General features: G+C 49.1%; 1 protein-coding gene across 2 annotated transcripts; it reads right to left on the bottom strand.

The window, feature by feature from the left end:
* Positions 1–7,962: 7,962 nt before the first annotated feature.
* On the bottom strand, positions 7,963–20,418 carry GPR83 (G protein-coupled receptor 83). Of its 2 annotated transcripts, XM_068555667.1 has the most exons (4): positions 20,002–20,418; positions 15,206–15,331; positions 11,849–11,982; positions 7,963–8,587 (listed from the first exon to the last, which is right to left on the bottom strand). In XM_068555667.1, the coding sequence occupies exons 1-4, from the start codon at positions 20,365–20,367 to the stop codon at positions 7,963–7,965; spliced, it is 1,251 nt and encodes a 416-aa protein (XP_068411768.1). In that variant the 5' UTR covers positions 20,368–20,418. The 2 variants fall into 2 exon arrangements, with proteins under 2 accessions (XP_068411768.1, XP_068411769.1); XM_068555668.1 differs by lacking the exon at positions 15,206–15,331.
* Between the last annotated feature and the right edge of the window lie 360 nt (positions 20,419–20,778).

The following is a 20,778-nucleotide window of genomic DNA, read 5'->3' as shown; positions in this document are numbered from 1 at the left end:
TTGATTTCTGTAACTTTATAATAAGTTTTAAAATCAGGAAGTGTGAGAGCTCCAAAACTGTTCTTATTTTTCAAGATAATTTTAGCTATTTGGAGTCTGGAGAATGGTTTTAATTGTTTGCTAGGTTTCTATTGTCTCTGGGCTCCATAGTGTTCTATGCCAAAAGAATTTGAGATACTATAAAGCATAAGTTAGAAAGGGTAAAGCAAAGACTGTGAGAGATGGTAATATTGAAGTGGATTTGGCAGGTGTGACCCATGCATTCACCCCTAAATATGTCCTCTGAGAGGGCCCAGACCTATCCTTGACATAGAGAAACACAACAGCCAGGGAAATGCAGGCATATGTAAAAGTGCTAGAGTGGATTTCTTCCATGCATCAGAAATGAATATGAGGATGTTAATTTTGAAATGGGCTTCCTGATTCCAGTGAGGTTCATGGGATTGGATTCCGGGGTGGCAGAAGCCACGTAGTAGCACCCACTCTTAGTGGCACAGAAAGTATGGTTACTGTAACAATTAGCAGGGTCAGCTCATTAATCAGTTATTTGGCCCTTCTCCAAAGGGGCTTATGCAATGGCCAATGTACACATTTGGAGATAACTGCACACTGGCTTTTGGGTCATACCAATTCTTAGAGATGAAAAAAGACATTGTGGTTCATAGATGAGAGTGGGGACTTGTGGAGGTCAGTGATAAATGGAATTGTGGCTTATGTCCCACTCATACCGGGTCCATGAGTTTATTCTGTGGCTAAATCCTGAGTTCCTAAGAAACAGTCAGAGTACTTAGCAACTGGCAGAATCAACACACGAGGACAGTTACAGCGGTGTCAGTGGAAGCCCCTGAAGCTCCTCCTCCCAGTGAAAATATAAGCTCAAAGCAGTATCACCTCCCTGGGGGAATCACACAGGTTGGTGCCAATATTAAATACTTGATAGGTGCAGAAGTAGTGATTCTTTTGTTTTTTTAAAGAGACGTATTCTTTTTTAAACATTTTAAAAATTTTTGCCTGCTTTGGGTCTTCATTGCTGCACGCGGGCTTTCTCTAGTTGCGGCAAACAGGGGCTACTCTTCATTGCAGTGCTCGGGCTTCTCATTGCAGTGGCTTCTCTTGTTGTGGAGCACGGGCTCTAGGTGCGTGGGCTTCAGTAGTTGGGGCATGTGGGCTCAGTAGTTGTGGCGCACAGGCTTAGTTGCTCTGCGGCATGTGGGATCTTCCCGGACCAGGGCTCGAACCCCTGTCCCCTGCACTGGCCGGCGGATTCTTAACCAGTGTGCCACCAGGGAAGGCCCAAAAGTAGTGATTCTTATTACAGCCTTTTGACTCACCTGTTTGGCCTCTGCCTAAGGTAGGTAACCTTGGGTTGCATGCATAGTATTGGGAATCAGAAAAGCATCCAATTTCTCAGCAGAAGTGCAAGAAGGTAGGCAAGCAATGCTGGTTGGCAGAATAATGGCCTCCCAAGGACGGCCATCTCCTAATCCCAGAACCTGTGAACATATTTAGGCAAAGGAGAATGAAGGTTGCAGATGGAATTGGGGCTGCTAATCAGCTGACTTTAAGATGGGACAGTATCCTGTATTACTCAGGTGGACCCAGTGTAATCACAAGGGTCCTGAGAGTGGAGGGGAGGCATAGAAGAAGAGATGGAGAAATGAAGCTAAAGAAGGTCAGAGAGATGCCATGTTGCTGCCTTTGAAGCTGGAGGAAAGGGGCCATGAGCCGAGGAATATGGGTGGCTTCTGGAAGCTGGAAAAGGTAAGGAAACAGATCAGACCCAGAGCCTACAGAAAGGAATGCAGCCCTGCTGACACCTTAATTTTGGCCCCATGAGACCAGTGTCAGACTTCTGACCTACCTACGGAAGTGTAAGATAACACGTTTGTGCTGTTTAACCCACTAAGGCGGTCATAATTTGTCATGGCAGCAACAGAAAACTAATAAAAATGCCTTCAAAATTCCGAGAGAAAGTGATTTTCAATCTATTACCCTATATTCAGTCAGATGCAGTTCTAATTACACGTGAATTAAAAACATCTCGGGACATACAAAGGTCTCAAAAGAAATTTTTCTTTTCTTGGGCAATGGCTGGAAGATGTGCTCTTCCAAAGTAAGGAGTAAACGAAGAAAGAGGAAGAAATGGATCTAGGAAATTGGAAGATCTAACCACTAGGGAGAAGGGAAGGGGAGTCCTGGGAAAGCAGGTCCTCTGCTGACATAGAGATATGTAAACATAGAGATCAGCTAGCCAAGGAGAAGCAGCTCAGATGGCCCAGGAGGTGTGGGAGAGGGGGTACTGGCAGACCAGGATGGGTGCGGTCACCTCACAAAGGGGTTTTAACTATTTTGAAAAATTGGGACAGAATTAGTGATTGTGATATAGAAAACAAAAGCAAAGAAATAGTGGCAAGTTTTAAATCCAAAAACAAAAGATTGTTTTTAAAAAGGAAATATAATTGTCATATCCTACTTGTCTCAGCTGTGAACTCTATTTGCATATTCTAATAATACAAATATAGATGTAACTAGATTGGAAGGATTCAGGGAAGAAAAGTAAAGGCTTGGACCTCTAGGTTCCATTTCTGTTGGCTTACTGCTTGTGTATAGACTGCAGAGGCACAGAATTGGATGAATTATAATCCTTGGCTTATGGCACACTCTTAATGTTGGTCCATCTGCTTTTAGCTATTTGGTTAGTTATGTGATTCATGATTTTTAATCAAGTTGTAAGAACCCACTGCCCAAAACGAAAGCTAGAACCTTGACAGTTATTTACAGCCAAGTGGTTCTGTAACAGGGAAAAGCCAAATCAGACGACATGTTGGATCTGTTTCTTTTGCTTTAACCTTTGCTTCCCGTTGCTTTCGTTCACTAAAAGGATACTGTCTATACACAATGGCCTGCCTCAGGGAGCGCTGCCCCTCTGCTTGAATGTCAAACCAAAGTGCCTTTGTTCAGGGAAACATCCGACCCTGTTCCACCTGTGGCTGGCTGCAAGAAAGAAGAAATTAACATATCCCCTCCCCGAGGCTGGCCGTTCCAGGGGATATTTGCAAAAAGTATGGCCTTTTTACTTTACTTCCTCATCTCCTCCCCCTCTCTGTGCTATAAAAGAAGCTGGCATCCAAATCCCGATAAGATGGTTATTTTGAGACTTTAGTCCCGCCATCTTCTCGGTCTGCCAGCTTTCCAAATAAAGTCGTATTCCTTGCCTCAGCACCTTGTCTCCCGACTCATTGGTCTGTCGTGGGGCGAGCAGAGCGAGCTTGGACGCGGTAACAGTTCCCATCGCCCTACGTGCCAACCCCTACCCCTTCTCCACCTGAGGTAATCAACATCCTGAACCCTGTGTTCATGATTCCTTTGCCTTCCTCATATTGACGCTGAGCAACTTAAATTCATGACCAGTCTGAGGACAGGGTCCCTGCTAGGTTAAAAATAGGAAGCAAGGAGGAACTGTTAACATCAAGCACTTTGTCACCACGAAGCAGCAAATAGCTTATTCTCAGAAAGAGAGGCTCTAAAACCTGAACCCCAGGGCTTTCTCACATTAACTATCACTGGCTATTCTTTTCCCCAAATGCCTCCAGCATTGCATGCATTGTATTTGTTCTTTGCCTAACTACGCCTTGAAAGGAGAGAGAATGGCAGGGGCGAGGCGCCGGGGTGAGGGTGTGGGGAGGGTACACAGAGATGCCAAAGCAAGATGCTGACGACCTGATCCCACAGCACTGGGAGCATCTTCTACCGTCTTTGGGCAACACTCTAGGACAAGCATGCTTCCCCAGTGGATGCTGCAAGACCCCCAGTCCTTCCTGGCCCCAGGCGCTCTGGCATAGCTTCCATCACCCTAGGGGCCCTGGAGGCACATCCCAACCAGCTTGGAGCAGTGAGGGTTTAGCCAAGTTCTGCCTGTGCTGTCTGGGGACCCTGAGGCCCTGGGCAGCTGTGAGACAGCTGTTAACCTTGGCAACCTGACATAGTTGGTCAAGCAGGGCACTGGTCACTCAGGCATCGCTAACAGCTTGTTGGGAAGACGCTTCTAGCCAGAGGTGAGCCCACAAGGCAGCATGAGATTCTACTTGTTCTAGAAGCATGGATTCACTGACCATGGAGCTGCAAGGGGCCCTGGAACCCATGGAGTCAAGCATTTCCCTAAGCATGTAACTCAAGCACTGGTTTGGGGACAGTTAACAGGTTTTACCCCCAAAAGTGCCCCATAATCAAGGAAATTCATAGAACATCAGATTAAAAACAAATTAAGGTTCTTTCCTACAAGGCTTCTCAGAACGTAATCTCAAGATTAGGCTTTGGGATCTCTACCTGAGCCTCAGTTTCTTCATCTGCAGTGTAGAAATAATAACGCCCACCTTGGAGAAATACTGAGGGAGAATGAGCTCACGGGCTCAGAGACATTTAGCGCAGTGTCTCACATAGGAGGTGTCAGCAAATCCTAGTTCGCCTCTTTTCTCCATCGCCTTTCATTTTCTTTCAAATGTTCCCCTAGGCACAGTAAATTCCCTACTGTGTAATTATTTAACATTGATTTCCTGGGCTCCGGATGGCATCAGGGTAATTATGTATGCAGTGGAGGTGTTACCGAAGCAGGTCTGTCTGCCCACCACTCAAAAATCAATATGAGAGAGAGAGAGAGGGAGAGAGCCAACTGTTGGTAGAAAGGAAAGTTGCTTTTAATCAGAATGCTGGCAATCTGGGGAGATAGTAGACTCAATGTCCCCAGAAACCACCTCCAAAGAGTCTGCTTGGCCATGAAAGATTTAAAGGGAAAAAGGGAAGTAACTTCAGTTAATCATTGAGATTAGGGGTCAGAGTCGTGGACATTCCCCACTGTGTGCAGGCTTGTCGACTCCTTGTGATCTTCCTCTAGATGTTCTCTTGTTCACGAGGTTACTGAAGGGGAAGCTAGGGAAGACATCACCTATCACATAAGGTTGTCAAGACAATGAAATGAGATAATGCATGTGAAGTGTATCACGTGCAGGTACACGTGAAACACTCCATATTCTAGTCAGTCGTAGACACAGTAATGACAGCCACTGTACATCAAATAGACAAAATAAACTAATATTGTAAATTAAAAAAAAAAAAAAGAGATCTGGTCATCTGTTAATTACTTGTTCTTCATTTCTACTTCTTTGATCTACAAAAAGAACCAACACGTTAGGCAAGGTACTGTGTGATCCAAAGATGTGAAAGGTGTGCTTGGGCCAGAGATGAGTAGAGCATGCGGATGCCTGGCTTAAGAGTTAGTTACAATATAGCTTTGCTAAGGTGACAAGAAAAGGGGCTTCCTGTTGAGGGCGGTTTCCTGCAAAGAGCCGCTTATAGAGGCTCCTACCCAGCTTAGCTGGTCGGACAAGGGGAGCCCAGGTCCGGGGGGGGCAGAAACCCTGTGAACAGGAACGTGGTACCCACTGCACCCTGCGCGTGGGAGCGGCAGCTTTGCCTCCTCCTGAATCACCAAGGAACAGATGGAGTCCCGGCTTAAATCACTCAGCACAGATTCATTTCACAGATTTCACAAAAGAGGGGACTCGGTAGCCAGCTCAGTGGAAGAAGGCACTAACCGGAGGTTTTCAACTGGCTATTTACCCGCTCAGTGTTTGTGCTTGCTCAGCTGTAAAATGTAGAGGTGAGGGCTGAGGCTCTCCACGCTCTCTTCATCTAATCTTTGTGGATCCCCATTTTAAAGGTCATCAACTGTGGCCTAATCACAAGTCCAGGAAGCACAGGCCACACACCCACTATGTATTTTATTGAGACTGGAGCAGTTTACAGTAAAGTCCTCATGACAGCACAGTGGAAAGGTTCAAGTTTTACACATGTCACATTCACAAACACGAATCACTTCTGCTCTGAGGCACACAGGGAACATGGGGTGGGGGGAGACAGGGAGCTGACAAGAGACCCAGACTTAATGAGCCATCAGTGGGGAGGGTCTTCCACCAGAGAAGAGCCTTCTCTGTGACTTGGCAGAATTTCTAGATGCCCTCAGAGAGGAAGGAACAAAGTGAAGCCTTCCCCATGATTTCAGAGCAGGACAAATTTTCTGTAACCCTGTCGCCTGTTCTCTTTCTGGTTCAAAGAATTTCCATGGCAGCATTAAGAGACAATACACACAGACCTGGGAGCCACTTGGTCCGAAAAAAATCCACCTGGGGATCCCTATGGGCTGAAAAGGCTCTCTCTGTCCCATGAAAGTCACTTTTCTATCCACTGTTCAGAAGATTATTTTTTAAACTTTACGTCTTGAAAATCTTCAAACATCCTCGTAAATAGAGAGAATAGGATAATGAACCCCCATGGTTCCTTACAGAGAAGCAGATGATATGACCAAGTTCAGGTTCAATTAACAGCCAAGAGATCTAAGTGAACCTTGGACAAATCCCTTCTCCCTGAGCCTCAGTTTCCCTCTTAGTTCCATGGCCATGCTTTGCTTTCAGGATCTCTCTGGTGCTAGAAAGAAACCTCAAACCACTGTGAGAGCGGCAATTGTTTAGGGCTGGTGAATGAAGCTCTCTTCTGCCCGATGCGTCTCTCTTCTGGATGACACAGTGAGTCACTCAGGGCCAGATGGAAGGTGATGAAAACACTCATTGTCTCTGGAATGAGATTTCTCTGGCAAGTTGAGTCACTAAGGACCATCGCGATGCCGTAGGGTTTGATAAGTGACACGTGAGCCGCCAGAGTGATGTTGACAGTGAGTCGTCTTGTGGGAATTGGCGTGAAGAAGCCTTATTATTCAGATGACACGGAGGAGAAATGGCTTGACTAGACAGCTTGGGAGGATGAGGTGTCTAAGCATGGCTATTTCCAGCATGTTGGAAAGCCTGCTCCCTCATCTCCTGCAAAAGCAGGGCAGTATTTCACCACCTCTTGTTCTGTGTGCTTGCAGGAGAGGAGAAATTATGCCTCCTGGATGAGTTTTATTCCCGGTTCATCACAATGGCCGCCATCCGAGGAGAGGTCCTTCAGCCAGGCCCTTGCCACCACCGGCTGCAGGACGAAGGCAGTCTGTCCGCTCTGGGACAGTGTTCCCCTTGGGCTCCTCTCCCACCTCATCTTCGAACTCTTCTGATGGACACTATTCCCGGGAGAGGGGTTCAGGAGTTCTCGGCTATGCCCAGTTTCTTGTTTACTTCTAAATGGAAAAGTGTAATTCAGCATGAAATGAAAATCATACGCGCGCGCACACACACACACACACACGGAAAGAAGCTGCAAAGAAAGCCACAGTATTTTGACAGAACTTATCAGAAGTTGGTGGGAGAAGGGGGTGATTTTTATTTTCTTCTTTGTGCTTTTCTGAATGTTCCAAAGTTTCAATAATAGTTTTTCTTTGTTTTAAGGAAACTCAGTAATTCCTCTTTCTTTTAAGGAACCCAGTCGGTCCTTTCTTGTCACGTGGTGGGCCGCCACAGAACCGGGACTCAGCCTGCTCCAGCGACTTCAGAGAGCGAGGCATAAACACCTCCACGCCGGCTCTGGCTCGCTGACCTTTCACCGGCCGACGGAACTTTCTCAAGCAGAGCTGGGCATCCGGGTCAGCCACGCCGCACGTCTGACTCAAGGGTCCTTCACTGGTGCTCAGCGGTGGCAGGGCTGTAAGGCAGCTGCCTGACAGGTGTAGGCAGTTGACTGACTCAGCCCCAACAGGGGCCGAAGCTGTCCTGGGTCCCCTGGCTGCTCAGGGAACCAGCATGTCTCAGACAGGAATTCACAAACACGTGTCGAGCTGGGAGTTGTCTTTTCGTTTTCCCATCTGACGGGTCGAGGAGCCTAGGCACTCAAACGTCCTTGGGCTTCTTCAGGAAGTGCTTCCAGTATGTGAAGGAGTGTGAGGACAGGCTGTTTTCCAGGCTTTGTCCTCAGGCCCTTTCCCAGCCTCATCTGGAGACAGAGCCCCGCCCCCCCCCCGCCCCTTCCTGCCCTCCTCCTCTAGGTCACTGCCACCATAGGCTCCACGGACGACAGGTCTGTCTTCCCAGACTGGAGCTGGGAGGAGGGCAGGAGGCTGTTGGCTAGTGGAGCCCTGCGGCCGCTGCTTTTCTCTGTCCAAGCCACCCTGAAGGAGGGGACCGGGGAGGGCGGCCGCTCCTCCTGAGGCTTGGGCGACCTTTGGCACATGCGCAGTAACGCCTTCAGCTCGACCCTGAAGTTCTCGTTGAGCCAGCAGTAGATGAAGGGGTTGTAACAGGTGCTGCTCATGGCGATCCAGTGGAAGGCAAAGTAGAGGGCATTGCTGGTGTGGATGACCTTGCTGGACAGGAGGAGGACGTAGCAGTTGAGGGGGAACCAGCAGAGGGCGAAGAGGACCACCACCAGCATCAGCATCTTGATGGTTTTCTTCTTCTTGCGCCGCAGGGCCAGGTATTGCTCCGTGGTCACATCCCCGATGGTGTTGCACAGCCACAGCTTCTTGGCCACGCGGGCGTAGGCCACGGAGATGATGAGGAGGGGGAGAATGTAAAGCAGGATGAACGTGGCCAAGTCCAGGTACTTCCAGAAGAGGTCGGCTGGCTCAGGGAAGTCTGGCAGGCACAGGGAGCGGGCAGTGTCCTCACTGGGGGCAGGGGAGAGAGAGACAGAGAGGGAGAGGGAGAGGGATAGATAGAGAAGGAGGGTGTGAAACTAGCATGGAAAAGCCCCATTCCAGGAACCACTGGCCTCTCCCTCCACTGGGCTCCTGGTACATCCGTCTGTTACAGCACATGTGATGAGCAGCCTAATTATCTGATTACATTTTCAGCTCTCCCACTAGGCTGGGCGTTCGATATAGGTAAGAAATACACCTAGGGCTTCCCTGGTGGCGCAGTGGTTGAGAATCTGCCTGCCAATGCAGGGGACACGGGTTCGAGCCCTGGTCTGGGAAGATCCCACATGCCGTGGAGCAACTAAGCCCATAAGCCACAACTACTGAGCCTGTGCGTCTGGAGCCTGTGCTCCGCCACGGGAGAGGCTGCGATAGTGAGAGGCCCGCGCACCGTGATGAAGAGTGGCCCCCGCTCGCCGCAACTGGAGAAAGCCCTCGCACAGAAACGAAGACCCAACACAGCCAAAAAAAATTAATTAATTAATTAATTGATTAATTAAAAAAAAAAAAAGAAATACACCTAAGTGTCCATCAACAAATGAATGGATAAAGAAGATGTGGTACATATATACAATGGAATATTACTTAGCCATAAAAAAAAATGAAATAATGCCATTTGCAGCGCAGATGGACCTAGAGATTATCATACTAAGTGAAGAAAGCCAGGCAGAGAAAGACAAATATCATATGATATTGCTTACACGTAGAATCTAAAAAAAAATGATGCAAACGAACTTATATACAAAATAGAAATAGACCCACAGACATAGAAAACATACTTATGGTTACCAAAGGGGAAAGGTCGGGGGGAGGGATAAACTGGGAGTTTGGGATAACATATACACACTACAATATATAAAATAGATAACCAACAGGAATCTGAAAAAGAATTTATATATATATATATATATATACACACACACACACACACACTCATATATATATATAACTGAATCACTTCGCTGTACACCTGAAACTAACACAACATTGTAAATCAACTGTACTTCAATTTTTAAAAAAGAGAAATACACCTAGATCACTCTGTGTCCTCTTTACTTTGTATTATTCCTAGCCCAGAATAGACACCCAATAAATATTTGTTCAATGAATGAATGCAACACTGGTGTTCCTAGTCTTAGAATTAACTCATCCTGGGAGCATGATGGATTCAGGAAATCTTGGAATTTCCCATTGTACTACCTACTCCCATTCCAGAGGGGATCCAAGGAATGGGGCAAAGAAATGGGTCTTGAGAATGTGAGTGGCAATGCCTGAACTCATACACCTTCAGCCACTCAGACAAAAAGTACTTATTTTCTATGGAATGTACCCAGTCCTCTTCAAACTTTTTAGGGACATCTGGAAAACCCAGAGCTGGTGGGTTAAGAATATGCAGATTATGATCTGCTGAAATAGGTGGCAGGGAGCTCCCTCAGGAGCTTCCTTTCACTTTGGGGAAGCGAAAACCCAGGGGCTGTTTTGATTGAAGGCGCAGTTTCAATACACTCACACAAAGGAAGTCACAAGACTATTACTTACATCCCAGAATGGGGGCACTATGAGCCAGGAGAAGGGCAGTCCTCCCTCCCAGGTCACAGGTGAGCAGGAGAGAGAGAGAGAGCAGGGTAGCAAGCACCTGTTAGTTATAAGGTGGTTGGGGCAGAGGTCACTAATTTTTCACAAGTGGTCATTTTAAAAGATGCCCCTGGAAAAGCAAGGCGGGAACTTGTGGCTGGAATCCTAAGCTTGTGTCTTTATCTGAATGTCCAGACTCTGGGTGCAAGCAGGGTTTTCGTACTGTAAAATCTCTGAGCAGCAACTCAAAATTGCTACTTTTTTTTTCCATCATACCATGTAGCGTGTTGATCTTGTTATACGTGCAGGTGGTCATCACTAGTGAAAGAAAGAAAACTCTCTTCGCTTTTGTTAGCAGAAAAAAGAAATAACCTTACATATATGAAGGCAGTTGGGGAGTCTGAATGCTGGGAAGGGGTGAGTATGTGATTCATTCAATAGCCTAGAATTCGGGGGCAGAGACTTTATAAATTAGTTGAAATTGGCCTTCAGAGCTTGTTCTCTGGACCCCGCTTATGTCACAGGAGTATATGTAAATGTATGTCTCAGGTGAGGCAGCACATGGTAAGACCTGCCAGCAGTGCACCCCCTAGATCCCCTTTACTGGTCTGGAGCACCTGACAAGACACAGCTGTCAGCTGTGATCTTCTAGGGGCCTAGGACTACCGTAAGGCCACTGAAGATACTTTCCACAGATCCATTACGAGCCAGAAGCGGCCAGGTATCTCCATTTTCCCCAGGAAGGCCTGGAATATGAAAGCCCAGCTCCCTTGGCTCAAAGCAGGCAAACTCTGCGTTACCAGTCTGCTCCAGAGCTCCCTCTGCAAACCACACCTTCCCTTGGTCTCTCCCCATTTGCTGTCCAGCTTCTCCACTGCCTTACCCATTACCCCGGGAGCACATTCTTAAAAATCCCAGGCACATGTACCTTTCTTTATCTCAGGATCTGTTTCTATGGAACTTCAGCTGAAACAACAATGAACTGATGAAGATCACTCTAAGCTCATTCATTCATTCAGAAACTATGTACAGAGAGCTCGTGATGTGAAGACAGTAACATAGATGCTAGGGACGCCAAGATGGCAAAATCAGAAATGGGGCCAGCTCCCCCCAACCTCATAGTCTAACAGGGGAGATCACCTTTAACTAACTAGCAGCACACACGAGTGTTTAAATTTCAAGACACTGAGTGCTTTCCATTCTGTGAGAGCACAGGACAAAGCATATGATAAATGGGAGGTGGTGGGGAGGGGGGTAGAGCATCCTGCCTGAGACACTTAGAGATATACATGTTTGTTTGCAGGTTGTGCGAGGGAATTTAAACATCACCGTTTGAAACAGGGCCTGGGTGATTCTGAATCTCAGTCTGGGTTGGTACCTGTCCCCAGTGGCAGAAGCCGATTGCTATTGCCTTGACCTTACAGACAAAGGGACAGAGACTAAAGAGGAAGCTAAAAGTGCTGCGAAGAAAAGATGAGAAAAAGCAGAAAAAGTGCAGAGGATACGCACGGGCCTGGAAGCAACAGGATGGGAAGGAGACAGAGAGAACGGCTCAGTGCAGCAGGTACTGGTAACTCTGAGATTCAGAGGGGACTCAGATTTCCCTCTGTCAAGGTTCTCCGGATCCCCAGGCTGCTCCCCACTAGTTCATCTCACCTGTACTTGAAGGTAAATAACTTCTGGCAGATAGCGTGTGGAAGTGAAAAGAACGTCGCCATGGTCCAGATGACTGCGATGTAGATGACACCTTTTGTGATTGAGATCCGGGGTTTTAACGGATGCATGATGACCTGGAAGACAAGCAAACTGGGCATCACTGGCTGAAGACAGTTTGAAGCAACTAAGAAATCCAGACGATGCAGCTCACTTGTCACAATGAGGCAGGTAGGTCCTACATAGAGTCAAGCACCCCTTAACTCATGATCGAGCCCCTGAGCTGCATCACCCCACCGTCCAGCCCATGGGGGTACAGAGAGGGTGTCATCTGGACTCAGAGACTCCAGGCAGTTCAAATGCCCCTTGCAGGACTTCCCTGGTGGCGCAGTGGTTAAGAATCCGCCTGCCAATGCAGGGGACACGGGTTCGAGCTCTGGTCCGGGAAGATCCCACATGCCGCGGAGCAACGAAGCCCGTGCGCCACAACTACTGAGCCTGCGCTCTAGAGCCCACAAGCCACAACTACTGAGCCCGAGAGCCACAACTACTGAAGCCTGCACACCTAGAGCCCATGCTCCGCAACAAGAGAAGCCACCGCAATGAGAAGCCCGCGCACCGCCAACGAAGAGAAGCCCCCGCTCGCCGCAACTAGAGAAAGCCCGCGCACAGCAACAAAGACCCAATGCAGCCAAAAATAAATTAATTAATTAATTTTAAAAAATGCCTCTTGCAGGTCATGCGTGGCAGAAGCCGGGTGCAGTGAGAGGATGGGGGAGCGGTGAAGGGGGAGGTCTGTTCCCACGACACCCACAGCGAGGCTGGCACAGGAGCAGCCGTGGCACCTCGGGATCTCATCTCTTCTGCCCATGATTCCATATCCTTTAAGTTACAAAGGGCTCCAAGGGGTCTGAGGGCGACACACGTCGGGAGGAGACTCTCACCACTTATCATGGGAAGCTGCACTGACCTTTATTTGGGGGTTCACCACATTGTCTCTGAAAGCCATTTCTAAAATTGCAGAGGGGCCCAGCTTTCCCAAGCCCCAAATTAAACCATTGTTAGAGGCTTTGGGCTGAAAAGCATCTTGGAATTGATTGCTACTGTATGCCAATCAATTCTCCTAAAAGGTTTAAATAAAGACTTGGGAATTTAACAGCATCCTCATTTTAAGATTAGAATCATTATTCCTTTTTTTTTTAATTGAAGTATAGTTGATGTATAATGTATAAATTGCAGGTGTACAATATAGTGATTCACAATTTTTAAAGGTTATACTTCATTTATAGATATTATAAAATATTGGCTATATTCCCCATGTTGGACAACATATCCTTGTAGCTTATTTTATACCTATAGTTTGTACCTCTTAATCTCCTACCCCTATATGGCCCCTCCCCCATTCCCTCCCCACTGGTAACCACTAGTTTGTTCTCCATATCTGTGGGTCTCCTTTTTTGTTATATTCACTAGTTTGTTGTATTTTTTTAGATTCCACATATAAGTGGTAGCACACAGTATTTGTCTTTCTCCAGCTGATTTATTTCACTTAGTATAATGCCTTCCAAATCCATCCATGGCAAAATTTCATTCTTTTTTATGGCTGAGTAGTATTCCATTATACATAGATACTACATCTTCTTTATCTATTCATCTGTTGATGAACATGTAGGTTGCAAGATTAGAATCATTATTTCTTGAAAAAGCCATTGGGGGATAGGTGAGTCGGGTCAGAAAGAGAGGTCATAAAGAGCTGCCGTTGTCTCAGGATGCCATCCCAGGACACACTGGACATTCTGCTGTGTCCTCCCAAAGTCTTCTCCCAATTTTTTAAGGTTTTATGGGAGGAATGGGCTAGGCTTTAGAAGCTGCCCAGCACATCTCCATTCTGGACTTTGCCATCCTTGCCCCTCACACGCCATCATGCTTCCGGTTGATAAAGGGAGTGGAAGCCTCAGTCAGAGGCCCTGGACACTTGAAGAACCTGTAGACTCTGGGACGGGACCCCATGTGTGGGTATATGTCACAGCACTGTGGCCAATGTGGGCAAGACTTGCCCCCCTGCTCCTCGGACCTGCCTTTGGCCCAAGGGTCAACCCTCAGTTAGCTGTGTTAAATGCGGTGGGTATAGTCCAAGTAAAGGTGATCCAGAGTCCCTCTTGTTGAATTAGGGGAGAAGGTTAAGAAAAGGCAGGAAATATTTGTATGCAACCTTTTCACACTTTGCACCAAAACATCTGTAACATAAATGCCAAAATGACGGCATTTCAGGGTTAAAGAGATCTCAAAGTTTGCCAAGTCCAATTCCCCATTAGATGCATGAATGTCCTCTAAAACAGCCCTATCAAGTGCTCGTCCAAGCCTTGCTTAAATATGGCTGGTGACATGAAACTCACCTCCCCAGGTAGCTTTGTCCACCTTCAGACACTTCTATTAGAAAACTCTTCCTCATATTGAGCTGCATCTTTGAGTCTGTATCTTAGAAGCTTCCTATCCCTTGGTCGTTGTTGTACCTCTTGGAGCTACTTAGAATAAATTCTCTCTTTGTCCTGGTGGCCCTTACGATACCAGCCTTGTAGGTGCCCTTGGCATCTTCTCAGAGCAGACTAGTGATCTTCTAGAGATCCGAGCATGAGCCTGGAGCCGGACAGACCTCAGTCCTATTCCTACCTTCATCAGTCACCAGGTATGTGATCTTGGGCAAGCTATGCATGCCCTTTCCTGAGCCTGCACACCTTGACTCAGCAGGGACCCAGTGTACAACAATGGTTCACTGAGTCAGCATGAGCGAGGCGCCTGTGTGAAGCCGCCCCCCTCCAGGATGGGCACCCTCAGGTCCTTTCCAGCTCCCTTCACCACATCAACCCATGTGAATCTGACGGAGCAGGACAGGAAGCTGGGCCTCCCTACGTCACCCGACACCTGCGCCTGCCACCTGCCCGCCCCCCTCCAGCTTGTTTACCTCTTCCACAACCTGGGTCCAGAAATATCCATCTCATCTCCCAGCCAGGAGCCTTGCCTCGGACCTGCATTTGCCACTCTCTTTTCATCTGTGGTTTTCCAGATCTGCTTTTCAACCCCCCAAAACAAACTCTTTCAGCTCTGACACACAAAATGCCAGCAGTGAGCCTTCACTGGAGCAACACACGTGGAATAATGTTTTGCAGCCCCTAGCACAAAGGGGGCTGTATGCCTACTTTAGCTCCTATTTTAGGGGCTATATGCCTAATTTAATGCTCATAGTGGTCAATAAGAAGACAAATATGCTCATTGAAAAATGGGCTAAAACACTGCCTTCAGCCCCCTGGAAAGCAAAGCCGGGGAGGGAAGGACAGGGCATCGGGGGGTGGGTGCCCTCACCTGGTGGCGGTCCACAGCGATGGCTGTCAGCGTCAGGGCTGAGACGTGCAGGGAACAGTACTGGGCGAAGCGGCTCACGTGGCACATGCCTTTCCCGAACACCCACGTGCTGTTCACAAAGCGGACCTGGAGACGAGCCCACAAACATCAGGAGACAGACAGGCCTTGACACTGACACCCGCTCCCTGTGGTCTCTGAGGAGCATCCCACAGGAGCCTTCTCCCCCTCCTCCTTCTTCCTCTGCACTGCTGGACTGTGGGTCACACATGCTTTTCTCCAGCATGACTCATTCTCTATCATTCAGTTCAACAAACCCTGCCCCTGCTGTTACGGCTGGGCCCTGTTCAGTGCCAGGACAGCGTGGGAAGGACATGGGCTCTGGAGTTAGATTTCCCACCACTAATCTTTTCTAGCTGTGTGACCTTGGGCAAGGTAGGTAACCTCTCTGAACCTCAGTTTACTCATTTACAAAAAAAAAAAAAAAAAGGCTTAAAAATCTCTACCTTGTATCTTATTGTAGGGATCAACTTTAAAAAAAAAAAAAATGGCTACAGGGACTTCCCTGGTGGCGCAGTGGTTAAGAATCCACCTGCCAATGCAGGGGACTCGGGTTCGAGCCCTGGTCTGGGAAGATCCCACATGCCGCGGAGCAACTAAGCCTGTGCGCCACAACTACTGAGCCTGCACTCTAGAGCCGGTGCTGTGCAACAAAGAGAAGCCACCGCAATGGGAAGCCTGCGCACAGCAACAAAGAGTAGCCCCAGCTCGCCGCAACTAGAGAAAGCCCGCACACAGCAACGAAGACCCAACGCAGCCAAAAAAAAAAAAAAAACACTACTTAATAAAAAATAAGTAAGTAAATAAAAATTTAAAAAATAAAATAATTTTTAAAAGGCTACAAAGTGTGGAACACGTCTGGCAGATTGCTAGAAAGATATGATTAGAAATAAATAGTAGCCATTTTTATGGTAATAGTAAAATTCATTTTTGGCTCATATGAGTTCAGACTCATGGAGGAGACACATCTGAAGAGTCACAACACAGCACGTGGGCTGTGCTCTGGAACCCTAGCTAAGCAGGCCTGCGACACATCATCTGGGAAGGAGTCCCAGGGGCCTGCAGAGGTGGGAGCAGGGACCAGGGTCTGGGCAGGGAGAGAAGACAAGCTCCCAGGGCATGTGGGGTCCAGGGAGCAGGCCTAGGCCTCACCCCACATCCTCCATGGCTATTTGCTCACTCACTCAGCTCCTGAGCTCCTGTGAGTAATGCCCCATGCCCGAGAGAGATCAGGCCTTGATTCTGATCAAGGAGCTTCCAATGTGGGCAGAGGAGGACTCAGGTATCTCAGATGCAAGACAGAAAGTAGTCAATGCCCTACAGAAGGCTCAGACAAAGGGCCACCAGGTGGGGTGGGAGTGCGCTGAGGCAGAGAGAACGAGAGAAGACACCAAAAGAAATAGAGGTCAGCTCGAGAGGAAGAATATTGCATAGTGATTTATAGCAGAGTATTTGCCAGTGATAGCTGCCACCTTGGGCAAGGCACTTAGGCCCAATGAGCCTCACTTTCCTCATCTGTAAAATGGGGCTAACCCTTGTTCACATGATTGTTATGAAACTCAAACACATGTAAAGCAGATAACACAGGTAAAGCAGATAACACAGGTAAAGCAGGTACGACAGTGCCTAGTACATAGCAAGTACTTAACACTATTATCTGCCATTATTGTAACATACTAGACATTTGAGATGAACGTTAAAGAATAGGTAGGATTTGCCCATGGGGAGATAAGAACAAAGGGCTTGGCACTAGGTCAGAAATCCCAGGACCTGTTTGGGGAACAAGGGTTGGAACTGTTTGGCTGGAGTGTGTGGATGAGAGTCATGAGGGACAAGTCTGGTCTGATCATGAACCTGGGACAGCAGACCATGGACACTACTCTCTTTGGAAATAGGCAGGGAGGAGCAGCCCAATAACATTACAGAGCAGGAAATCCTTAGCCACTCCTACTTCTCACCTCCCACAATCAATGAATCACCAAAGCCAACCAGTGCTACCTCGAAGGGTTTTCAAATCCATTCCCTCTTCTTCAGTCGCAAGGCCGTGGCCCGAGTGGAATCCCCCATCATCTCTCACCTGGTCCATAATGGCCTCCAGACAGCTTTCCTTGTCCTCTAGTCTGTCCCCCTGTAATTCAGCCTTCACACTGCTGACAGCATTTTCTTAATCAGAAATCAGATGCCTGCTTAGAATCATCATGCCTTTCAAGAGACAGCCAGATGCCTGACGAGCACCCAGGCCCGCTCGCAGCCCTGCCCCGGCCTTTCCTTCTGGCCACCTCTGCTTCCCCCTGCCCTGCTGGCTCCTCCGCTGGCCTTCTTGCCTCCGCTGCTCCAGCTACAGTGAACCGCTCAGCGTTCCCTCAACACACCGTGAACTTGGACACCCTTGCCTTTGTTCTCCCGGGTCCCTCTGTCTGCAATGAACGTTCATCTAGGCCTGGGAAATGCCTACTTATCCTGGCCCCTTCGAAATGCCACGTGCCCTGAAAAGTCTCCTTTGACCCTCTCGTGGGACTCTGGCAGGTCAAAGTAAACGATCGCCTTCTCCAGGCTCCACCACATTCTGTGTATGGCTCTGCTGTGGGAGTTGTGAATAACTGTTCGCTTTTCTCTCAATGACCAGAGCTGGACTTCATGCCGATGTAGAGTATAAAGTGGACAGAAAGGGAGACCAGGGAGGAAGGATATTGTCAGCAACCAGCCCAAGGGCTGGACATCTTACCCCTTCAAGGAGCCCGGCTGAGGGCTTAGAAGACCCGCCCCTGGTTGCAAGAGCCTTGGAAGCTCTGATAGGAATTTGGATTGGGGTGGTTGCATGGGTCAGGTTGGAGGCCAAGCTGCTTTGGATCAACCGGGAGCAGGGGGCTGGGTTCTCAGGACCCTGACATCCCCTCTCCTGCAGGAGATCCTCTGGGTAGGGGCTGTCAGCTCTCAGCTGCAGCCTGGCCTCCCTCCCCACCTGCCCTGTGTCTGCCGCAGATCCAGCCATGCATCCTGCTCTGGGCAGCAGCAGAGGGCCATGCCCTGGGGCCTCCCAGTTCCCATCCTGGGCGGCCGAGTCCAACCCCAGCGCTGCAGATTGTCAAGTCAGAAGCCAAGGGGAATCCAGGAGGAGCCAGAGATGCATTGTCCTGTGCTTTAAGGCAGCAGGGCGGGTGGGGGGGGGGGTATCTGGAAGTCCCTTTGTCCTTGGCTAGTCCCCAGAACATCCTGAGTGACCAGGAATCTGTTAAATGTAGGCAGGAAGGAGAGCAGGAGAAGTCCATGGTTTGGATTAGTGGTCCAAGGGTGCCCTGACCCCTAGGTCCCAGTTGAGTGGCTTAGTGGACAGACCTCTGGCTGCACTTGAGTCAGGGGAAGTAATTCTCATCCTGGCTCTGCCAATTACTGGCCAAGTGACCTTGGACAAGGCATTGAACCTCTCTGTGCCTTAGTTTCCTTATCTGCAAAATATGAGTGAAGTTCTCGTAAGTGAGGACGAGAGAAAATGTAGTTTTTAAACATAAGGGTTGGAAGGACGTTCACACAGGTGGATAGGCTTGTGGGAGTTCACCCTCTTCTTTTTGCTTGTCTGTTATGTCTGGTAAAGTGTGTGTGTGTGTGTGTGTGTGTGTAAGAAAGAGAAAGAGATAGAGAGAAAGAGATATGAACAGATATGGTTTGGTAATAACTCAAGTATCAACAAGATTATTCCAGAAATTGGAAAAATGTAACTCATGCTGCAGAAATACAAGGTGTAACTGTCATGATGATTACTTGGTCATAGCCCTCCCAGTCTCAATCATCCATGAGCACCACAGTCCCAAGTCACGGAGGGAGAGAAGTGACACCACTAAGGCCCAGCAGTCAGGGCTCGGTGGAGGCTGTGGGAGCGAGAAGGGGGGCTCACCCACCGCCCTTGTGCGAATGCCCCCAGGCTGCCCCAGCTCTGGGGCCCAAGCCCACCTCACCCTCATCTCTTCCACAACACAGTCTTCACACACAGACTTCGCTGTCAAACCACAGAAGGCAAATGCAATTTAAATAAGTGGTTTAGGAAAATTCACTCATGGTTCCATTAACAACTAGCAACTGTTTGATATTTCAGCTTGGTGCAAAGCAGCACCCCATGCTGGGGCATTTAATGGGCTGTACTCCGGTTGGGAGGCGGGGGGAGTTGACCTAACGATCTATGCTGGAATTTCAAGGGGCTTTGATTTACTGCTCCATCATCAAGCAGGTTCATGCTCAGGAACATTAAACAGGAAATGGTCATTTGTTCACAGCTGGCTGCAGACACTCGAATCATTGACCCCAATGCCATGAACTGCAGAAGCTCTGGCTTAGAAGATGATGAGAGAGAGACAAAGACAGAGAAAGACAGAGTCGCAGAGAGGAAAAAAAGATGAAGACACCGAGAGATAGAGAAGAGAGACAGACCCCCGAGAGACAGACAGGCAGAAAGACAAACAAAGAATGACAGAGACAGACACAATAAGAGCCAGACCAACAGAGGAGAGTGAGAAATGAGAAATGAGAGATGAGAGGGCAAGAGAGAGGAGACTAAGAAAGATGAAGACAGGAAGCCAGGCAGAAGAGGGGGGCCGGCAGGGAAATGAGGAGAGAAATCGGGTGGAGAGAGGGAGAAGGACGCAGAGAGAGACAGAAAAGGGAACAAGAAAGACATCGAGACAGCAAGAGAGAGGACGACAGAGAGAGGAGAGAGCGGAGCGCCAGCCCAGCCCTCGCGGTCTCACCAAAGTGAAGGGGGTGTTGAGGAGAGTGATCATTATGTCGGCGACGGCCAGGTTGACGATGAAGAGGCTGGTGGCCGAGTGCATCCGCTGGTTCTTGAAGATGACATGACAGACCAGGACGTTGCCAAAGAGCGAGAAGATGATGATGAAAGAGTAAGCCATGATGAGCAGGGCTTTCACCGTGGGGTTCTGGGACTCGGCCCCGTAGCGCCTCCTGCCCACGAAGTTCTGCCAGTCGGAGAAGGTATAGTTGTTCCAGGAGAAGAAGTGTGAGGCGTTGGGCCCCACCAGGGCCGCCTCCGGGCTCTGCTCGTCCGCGGCTCGCGCCACTGCGAGGAGGCAGAGCAGCACGCACCGAGGGATCATCTTTGCAGGAGCCTCCGCGCCCGGGACGGGACGGGGCGGGCGGGACGTCCCGCCAGGCCGCGCACGTGCGCTCGGGCGCGCGGAGAGGAGCGCGCGGGGCTGTGTGCGCAGAGACTCCCGGCCTCGCAGCGCCCGGCCGGCGCCCACTCCCCGCCGGCCTCCCGCCCGCGATCGGCGCGCTCCGGGTCGCCGGCCGCACTTTTGTGTCTCCGCTGCGCCCCCCGGCTGCGGGCGAGCGAGTGCCTCTGCCTATCGGGCGGCGCGGCGTCTCTCCGGGCGACCGTGACGCGCTCCGGCTCGGCGGGCTTCCCCACCCCCGGCCCCAGCCCGCTCACGCTCTAGAAATAAAACTCCAGCCAGGCGTCAGGGCTGTTTCCCTAAGAACACTCATCCGCCTGCTTTCTGCTTAAG

The sequence above is a fragment of the Eschrichtius robustus genome, chromosome 11 (genome assembly GCF_028021215.1).
Source record: "Eschrichtius robustus isolate mEscRob2 chromosome 11, mEscRob2.pri, whole genome shotgun sequence".
NCBI classification, from domain to species: Eukaryota; Metazoa; Chordata; class Mammalia; order Artiodactyla; family Eschrichtiidae; genus Eschrichtius; species Eschrichtius robustus.
Note: the sequence above shows the minus strand (reverse complement) of the source record. Positions and strands in the feature narration are given on the sequence as shown.